The sequence below is a fragment of the Xiphias gladius genome, chromosome 7, assembly GCF_016859285.1.
Source record: "Xiphias gladius isolate SHS-SW01 ecotype Sanya breed wild chromosome 7, ASM1685928v1, whole genome shotgun sequence".
NCBI classification, from domain to species: domain Eukaryota; kingdom Metazoa; phylum Chordata; class Actinopteri; order Istiophoriformes; family Xiphiidae; genus Xiphias; species Xiphias gladius.
The window spans coordinates 12315384-12324945 of NC_053406.1; the positions used below are offsets into that span (position 1 = coordinate 12315384).

General features: G+C 39.9%; 1 protein-coding gene across 1 annotated transcript in view; it reads left to right on the plus strand.

Moving 5' to 3' along the window:
- The window catches only part of grm5b (glutamate receptor, metabotropic 5b), a 45457-nt gene extending 35895 nt beyond the window's left edge, over nt 1–9562 (plus strand). Inside the window, exon 14 of the mRNA XM_040130545.1 lies at nt 1315–9562. Within this exon, the coding sequence (XP_039986479.1) occupies nt 1315–2386 (1072 nt within the window). The 3' untranslated portion in view covers nt 2387–9562. The remainder of the gene's footprint in view (nt 1–1314) is intronic.

The following is a 9562-nucleotide window of genomic DNA, read 5'->3' on the forward strand; positions in this document are numbered from 1 at the left end:
AAACGAGTAGATCACATCACTGTGCATGTGTAGGTGCAGGATGACATATGAGGCATATGGATACGTGTGTGTGGACGTGTCGAGTGTGTGTGTGCATATGTGGGTGTGAGTATCACAGAGTGTGTGTGTGTGTGTGTGTGTGTGTGTGTGTGTGTGTGTGTGTGTGTGTGTGTGTGTCTGTCTAGGGTGATTTGAGTTCTTTTCATCCACAGCCACGGTGGTGTGAGGTTTAATCAGAAGTTATACTATAGATTAATCACAGTAATTAACCTGACAAAGGGATGAGAGGAAGAAAAGGGGAGAGGGGGCAGGGGAGTGCTGTGACTGATGTGAAGCAGTGGAAAGTGGAAAAAATTTTAAGATAGAAGAAGAAATAGAGAGAGAGAGAGAGAACCTGACAAAGAAAAATGAAGAACATACTGGTGGGAAAAAATAGAACAGAAAATTAATTGTAATGAAATTACTCGGCATATGAAGTCCAACATATTGCCACTGTCCATTTTCCATTTTTCTGAGGTTGACTCAACGCTCCATTTGAATATGTTTGTATTTGTTAAATGACATTACTCATCCAGGATAATGAATTAGAACCAATATAGAACATGCACAGTTTATGTAATGCTTTTGCCTTACATAAAATTAATCCTATTTAATAAATAGATAAACAAGGACACACTGCTATCAAGATAGACTTTTAATGGTAATCAGCATCACAATAAATTGACATTAATTATGGAAACAAGTATGAAGGTATGATTTTGCAAACTATAAGTTTGTAATTGCACAAGAAATATCTCATCTACCATTGATATGTCATGAGTTGATACAAAATTAGGACTGTACACAAATCTACAGAGTCGAATATTAAAAAAAGCTAGTGTATATTTTGTCAGTATGTGTATAATACCCACATTCAGTTGCCAGCCCGAAATTAGTCTGTGGTTGAAGGAAGTGAAATAAAAATGTACAATACAATGTTCTGTGCTTCTTCATTATGTAGGCAGCCTCCTGTCAAACTAAAATTTGGATCTTAAGCCATTGTTAAACACAACCAAGCAAAACAAAAATTCACTTTATGTGGTATGTACAGTACAAATAAAGAAATAAGTGTTTATACCTTCTCATTTATACTGTCTTTCATTGGAAAGTAGTTTGTTTTAGACAAAAACAAATTAAATTTGTTTTTCCACAGGAAACTGACAAAAAAGTAATAAACTACTAATTAACTGAGGGTGGGAAATCTACCTCCAAGCACTAAAAAACAACCCCCTCTTTCTCCTCTCTCTTTCCTGCCACTTCCTTCCTGTTTTCCAGCTCCAACGGTAAATCGGTATCTTGGGCGCAGACAGAGCGCAGTGGTTCCCGTGGCAACCACCTGTGGCAGCGGCTGTCCTTCCACATTAAGAAGAAGGAGAACAATCAGACTGCCGTCATTAAGCCCTTCTCCAAAACCTCTGAGGAACGTTACTGTGGAGGGGGTGACCTGCCCCCACATGTTCCTCTCCCTTCCCTCCCGTCCATGTCCTCCCTGCCTAGTCATCCTGACGCTGGCACAGACAAGACCCTGTACGAGCTCTCAGAAGCAGAGGAACGCTACTCGATCACATACCGGCCGCAGACACCTTCGCCGATCAGCACGGTCAGCCAGAGACTAGGGGCAGGTTTAGGTGAGGAACCTCACATGACCAGTATTCCAAAGTACCCGAGTAGCATTTGCAGCGGTGGAAGCGGCAGCAGTTGTGGTCCTGCCAGCAGTGGCTCTGTTGTTGCTGGGAGTGATGGCCGTTTGGTTGCTGTGGACGATCACCCAGGCGAGGCCCAGAGTTCACTGATGGATCAGATCAGCTGTGTGGTAAACCGTTTCACTGCCAACATCACCGAACTCAACAGCATGATGCTTTCGTCCTCTCCGACTCACTCACACACACACAAACACACACCTCCTTCTCCTCACCCCACCGACCCGTACCTGTTACCCCATGAACTCCAGATGCCCCCGACCCTCACAACCTACGCAGACGTCCAGCCCCTCCCGCCTGTAGAGTCCAGCTTGGGGGGCCGGGGTGGCTGCCTTGCTCACTCTATTCCTCATTCACCTTACCCACTGCCCCCTCCTCACCCCCAGACCTCCCCCTCTCTCTCCCCCATGCGAGGTGGCCTGGTCACCTGCCTCACTGACTCCCCTCTGAGGAGGGTGGAGTTGGAAGAGGAGCTTATTGCTTTGACTCCTCCGTCGCCCTTCCGCGACTCTCTGGCGTCCAGCAGTGGCTCACCTGTCTCAGAGACAGATCTGTGTCTCCCCCCAGCTCCCTCCCATCCTCCCCCTTCTCCCCCATATAGCAGACTCACACTCAGAAACTACAGCCAGAGTTCGTCCTCACTGTAAGGCAGACAAGTTAAGAGAACACAGAAATGAAGACGAGCACTCAGAAACAACAGGTCATAATGAGAAAAGAGGATGGATAGACTGAAATCCATTCGTCCCTACATGGAGTAAAAACCTGAAGTAAAGGATTCATAGAGTGCTGTTTGGTGAATGCAACAGGTTGTGTTTGTGTTTACATGTTTGCAGTGAGATACACGTATTAGAAGCGTTCCGACGTTGTTGTATTTTCTTAGTGCTGTCTCTCACAAGTGAGGCATGGAGAACTGCAAAAATGGCCACTATAACTTTGCAGTGTTTTGGTGTCTATTAAGCCAGAAATCATTCCCGAAGGTCTAGAGCTATGTATCATTTAGGTTTGGGTAGTGGCCTTAAGGTAACATGGCTATCAACTAATTAGAGACTGTAAGTTTGTGTGTGTGTGTGTGTGTGTGCGTGCGTGCGTGTGTGTGTGCGCGCATGACTGTGTTTTTGCTGTATCTTAGTTAATGAGAGGTAATGGCAACATGACAGCGTAGAGTATTGATGAGGTACGAATCCTAAAGCCTGTATGGACTAAACATACGCTGTCAAGGGCACATATATATCTGCTCACACTCACTTACTCACTCTCTCACTCTCTCACTCTCTCACTCTCTCACTCACTCACACACACACACACACACACACACACACACACACACACACACACACACGTGAGCACACACAAATCAACACAATGTAAGGGAAGAACAATGTAAATATGAGAGGTTATGGATTTGTCTTTGATGATAAAATCCAACATGTTTATGACAAAAGTGCATTGTGTTAACATACCAGGCTGTATGTTACTCTGAAGAACTTTCTCACAAAAGCATCTTTTGATTGATTCAGCTCCCCAATCTTTTCCCTCTACATAGCTTTCTTTTCCTCAGTCCCTCTCTCTCTCGCTGCTTTCTTTTATCCTGCCAGTATTTCAGTATTTTCTACTCTTCGTTTGTTTTCTTCAGAAGTTTGAATGTATATTTTCTACATGATTCCTGAAGCAGTTGGGACCAAACCTTTTGTACCACTCTGTCTGTGACTTGAGAAAGAGGGAGAGGAGGGATTATCAAGACCAAGCCTTGTTTTACCATGAACATCCTAGTCATTAAATTTTGTTCAGGTGGATTATTGGAAGAAAGCTTATTGTTAGTGTGTGACATTTAACAGAGCATTATGTAAGGCTTAGCTGGATCCCAGTCATGACATTTTCTCTATACAGTTTGTCAGCAGGACACAAGTGTCACTCTGTTTCATCAAAGACAGTGCTTTGAATGGGATTAATTGGAATAACAATGTTCTCTAAAGTTAGCAGGCACAGATTGACAGATTCAAGCTGGGATAGAGCCGCCTCCTCCTCAGCCTCTACCAGGGTCATCTGTTGCACAGGTGCTACAGTCCTTTTAAAGGTCACAATCCTTTTCAAACAAAGAGGGGCAGAACAAGTAAAAAGGTTAACAGATTAAAATCCATCTTAAACGGGCTTTTTATAAATTCTCGGAAGTTCAAACTCCAGATGAGATTGACGCTACATTACCGTTAGTCTCATGAGAGTAACCTGGTAGAGGACAATGACTGACATCCAGTTTAGCCAGTCAAAATGTTAGCGTAGCGGGAACAGGAATAGGGAGACATGGAAACTTCCCAGGGTTAAAATATTATTGAAAGGAATAATTTAGCACTTTCTGAAACTTGCTTTCTTGCTGAGTGCTAGATGAGATAATGGATACCACTCTTATATCTGTCAGGTGAATATATGAAGTCTCTGGTCTGGTAACATTTTAATTCGTGAGCTTTGGAGGTGCTGTAGACAGATTTTGTTGCCTTCGACGAGAGCCAGGCTAGCTGTTTCGCCCTGTTTCAAGTGTTTATGCTAAGCTAACTGGCTGCTTGCTGTAGCTTCATATTGAATGGCCAGACATGAGAGTGGTATCGATCTTCATCTCACTCTCAGCAAGAAAGTGAATCAGTGAATTGCCAAAATGTCAGTCTATTGTTTTAAAGTGAGGTCTGGCCTCGTGAGAGTAATCCAAAATGTCATACTTCCTGGATTGGGAAAAACGTTGGAAGTGAACGTAATCCAGGTGGTAATTACATTTTCTCTTAGAGGAGTTTAGAAAAGCCAGTTTGTAGTATAGAGCTTTTTATAGGAAACAGGGTTTGGTTTATATGGAGAGAATAACTGTCTAATATTAGCATAAGTGTCAAATTCAGGCCCAGACACATCCTGATATTCCAGCCATAAATGTCTGGATTGGTAAACAGAACTGAAATAACAAAACCTAAAATATCTAATTTGACTATTTAAGACTATTTTAAGATTTTTATGCCTTTAAATGGAATATTGTACCTACATGTGCCAACACTTAGACAGAATTTGAGAGTACTCAGAGTAGTACTGGGATATAAGATGTGCCGATGAATGCATTCACTAAGATGCTTTTGAGAAATGGGGCCTTGGCATTGTCTCAGCTCCCTCCACAGTGGAAAAAGCTCTGCAAAGTAAAGAAAAAAACAAGAAATCTGAGGTTAGAAGGTTGTGATACACAACACAAACATCTTTAGACATTTTATGATAGGAATGTTATCTGCAGCAAAGACATGGATTGGTATATCGAACTTAATCGAAGATAATTAGACCGTTGATATCACAACAACAATCAGTGCTTCAAAATGTCATATGTGTATTATTGTTCGTCATGATCTCCGTATTTTCTGCAGCATATGCATTTGTCTGCTGTAACAGCTGACTGATGCAGATGCAGTCCATGGTCTGATTTTTTTTTGAGTGTAGTATTTCTGCTCTACAGTAGCCAGCAAGAACAAACTCAGACAAAGTGATTCTGTAAATAATAAGGGCATGCAAAGACAGTTCTGTTTTGTTTCAGATGAAAGTACATTTATTTACATATCAACAAAGGTGAAAAAAAGAAAAAAATATGTTTTTGAACTATGTTATAACAGTACCAATATGTGTTTCGACTACAGAAACTGTGTTACTACTCTGAATGTGTGAGTGACCATTCCTATTCAAATGTCTTGTAATTCAATAATATAATAATAATTAATATGAATATGATTATTGTGCCAAAGGGGTTAGGGAGGGTCTAGTTTACTAGCTTGTGGGTACATAGGTGGTTTCTTAAAAAAAGAAAAAAAATGTTAATGTAAAACTGTTTCTATTGTTTTGGATATTTTCTTTATAAATATTCCACATTTTCCAGTGTAAAAGCAATATAATCCATACATAAAGGTGCACATCTGAGGGGTTTCTTAAATCTTAAACAATGTTTTAGATTGTTGTTCTTTTTCATCCCTCTGTAATCTCTGGTGGCCAACAAAAAGGAGGATAAGATCTTTTTTTTTTTTTTTGCATTTTTTCTAAATCTATCTTTAATGAAAGGGAGATATTTAGTAATTTGTAGTTACCACAAAGGTGCGATCCCCGATTTTTTGCAATGTTATCTTCTCACTTAGGGCTTGTAGTTCCCCTTTTTTCACCTTTTATTCCTGGTTCAGTCTCTGATCTAAAGAGACCAATCTCCTGAAAGCATAGGTGCAGTGTGAGCTAGTGAGATGATTTCTGTGTGCCATTAATTGTTGTTTGCTTTTTTATTGTTGCATTTTTTTTTTTTAACGTGTACTGCAAACCTGGTCCCTGAACAAGCTCCAGTATGTCTCTGCAATTCAAAGCAAGAGAATAATTCTTCTTGTGTCTAGTTGGTGGGAACATGTGGATATGTACTAATTGACACCTTTAGAAAACTGCACAGACCTTTGCTTCTGATAGGACAAAAATTTACAAGAAAAAAGCATGAAACAAGAGCTGTTGGTCATAATGTAAGCATAATTGGGCCTTGTCTTAAAGTGCTGTCTGTGCATCAGTACTTCTGCATCTACTCATTTAATTGGGCTAATCTAGGCGCTGACCTGTTGTCAAAAAATTTACCAGTGCTATTGTTGAGATGTTATTGGGGAGGAGCTGTTTTATATCCTGCTGTCACTGACATTGTTTATAACATGCTGGGAGCTTGCTTCAGCACTTCAGCTGTGTTTTACCAGCCCCCTGGGTGAGGCTCAGCAGTTGTGTGCTGCCTCTGCAGAAAAAGAGAGGATCAGCGCTTACATCTACTGCTATCTCATTCTCTTTAAGGGCTCAGTTCTGTGACATCATCTTACATTAAAATCACACATGACCGACAACAGATAGTCATTAAGATAGAGGACAGAGGTTATAAGAGTGCAGCATGATTATTATGAAACAGAAGGAAAAGGTTAAATTAGCAGAGAATCAAGGCCTTGTGTATATTTGGCATTATAAAATAATGCAGGTATCGACTTGTAAGGTCACCGTAAACTCTCTGAACCACAGGGAGATGAAAAATTAATCTGTCACCTATAGCATTTTAAGGAAATAACCTTTTTTTTTGCATTTGAATCTTTAGTTGTCAGGGGATTTTTACACCAGGTGAACCAGGGACTTTCTACCATTTTCCATGACAAATGCGTAGTAATCATCCCTGTGTGGAAATTGAGTAGTAATGCATACAGAACATTTTGCTGACAAACTGTGAGACATCTGCACTAATACCGTTTTAGCCCTAACTCAAGGATCACAAAAAGCTACCACTCATATTAATCTGGGGTGATTTCTGTTAAATTGATATTTCCCCTCCTATTCTATCCAAAACATGATGATGATGATGATGATGAGTAAAATCTTATGCTTGCCAGGAAGATGATCTCCTGATGATGTCCACCCAAAATGCTGTTGGCTCACTTATTTTTGTAAACGCACTCTAAAGAATTGGATAGATAATCCCTGCGCTCAAAAGTACTTTTAATCCAGACATGCTTATCTGCTGATCGGAGGAAAACAGACCCAAGGTCATTTATTTTATACCTTTTTGAATGAAAATATGAATAGTTAAGGCTTTAACCAGTCCCTGTTGTCCGTCCGTTATATTGCCAGATACAATAGTGGGTTCGGTTCGGTTTTGGGTGCAGTTTTTTGGTAATGTAGTGGTGAGGATGGCAGTTGCGGAAGGAGACCTCGTTCATCATAAGCGCTAGCTACTCTGCTGAATTGTTCTTGAGGAAGACTCCACCTGCTTTCTGCCACCTGTGATAGTTGTGTGCTGACCCCGACCCCTGATTTCTCTGTAGAGGGAGGCAAGTCAAAAACAGGGATCAACAGAGACAGATCAAAAACACTGTTAATGTAGGTCATTATCAGTTTGGCACTCAAGAGGTCTCTAGTGAGAAAGAGCCTGGTTATTTTGTTTGATTTGATACAGAACATAGAACTATGTTTACTGTGTAGACACCACATAGACACATGGTTACATACATTATCAGGGCAGAATGGAAGAAGTTTTTTTTTTTTGTCAGCCCACTGTGACAGTCTCTCGCATAATTATTATAAATAATGAACACCCTTGGGAGTATAATTTGGAAGATATAAAAATATTGTTTCTTACCTTTTAACAGTGTTAATGATATAAGTAAATCACAATATGTTTAGGTTAGAGGTAGGTGAGAACCTAATTTCTTAATTGCATTAAGAGAGGTAGTGAGTGTTTTGAGATGAACCGGCCCCTCGTCCCTCTACATGCCAAGCAGTGAATGCTTTAGCATTTATGTTAACTGTTCTTTGTTTTGAGCAGTATCAATAAAATCCAAATGATAGAGTAACATTGATTATTTTAGAGTTCGGCAGATATTCTGTACCAGTATAAAGCAGTAAAGCAAGGAAAAACTTGTTGAAAAGAAACATCAATATCAACCGCCATTGATCGTTTTTGAGACAATCTTTGGCACTGGTATAGAGAGTGGCATATCCTCTGTAGGACTGAGCCAAGTATTTCCAAATCAACCTACAGGCTCAATGTTCTGACTAACTTAAAACTTCATTTGTAAAAGTAGCTGACGGCTTGCAGTTTCAGAATAAACTAACGGCATTTAGACTCTGTACTGCGCTGTACAAAACATTACAAGATACATATCAGTGTCCTGAATATTAAATTCCTGGGGGGCTTGGATGCATCCAGTTTGCCGCAGCTGGTTGAAGGAAACCCTAGGCCCAGAGGGTGACAACTAGACGTCTTAAGAATCATCAACAGTATTTTTGTAAGTTTGCCCGAAGCTGCTGATTTGAATGTTGCTTTTTATAACTGAGTCAAGAACATGTGTGTTTTAATATGTGGTTGTTTCCTCAGAGTAAAATCACTGATTTTATGTAGTCAGTGTAGGTTCTATAAAGCAAAGGAGATAGTTGTGTAACAAGAAGTTAGGTTTTGCATTATATTGATTAGAAGTAAGAGAGCAGTTTCTGTACTTATTTATTTTGCTTCAGGATTTATGAGAAAGTGGATTAATTTATTAAGAAGGTCTGTGTGTGTCTTTAGGGCGTTATTGTTTTTCGATACAGTGCAGGCAAGTTACAGAACATACAGCATTGATTGAGATGAATGTTGCCTATAGAAGTGATGTTTACATTCTTACTGCTCCCTTGAGATAATCTAGATTATCATGTTTAATGACTGGATTCCGTTGTAGTGACATTTTACAAGCTTGTAAGCGAACGTACGTGTTTTGTGTTTTTCTGGGATACTGAGGTGGGTGATCTGAGCAGAAAAACAAATTTCACTTATTCTCCAAAAAGGCAGCTCATCTGCTTATTACTGGAGGCCCTGTGTTGCGTTCCAATCTCTTTACAACCCAGACTTATCAAAACTTTAATTCAGATCCGCTCATTGAAGCGGCTACTTTGGGCTTCATTTTGATAAAAAGAAAATGATGAGTTACCATAAACATAATTAAAGGGAAGTGGAATGAGCTGATTTCCCTAGACTGAGTGTGTAGAATGTAATATATTTTTTTCTGTATTCATTTAATAGTATTTATTCACTCCAGGCAGAAAATGACTTTTACTAAAATGAAAATTTATGATAAAATATATTAGTTATTTATTTGAAAAAATAACAGCAAAGTCAGGCTTAATTTGCAGTGTATCCCCAGACTCCAGTAGTGTTTTATCCCCGCGGTGTTCCCATAAGCTCCTCCGCTCAGTGCCAACTTTATCTCATTCTTTTTTTATTTCAGGTGCTACTGCATTTTTTAGCTGGGGTGGATAAACATTACAAAAATTAGATTAAG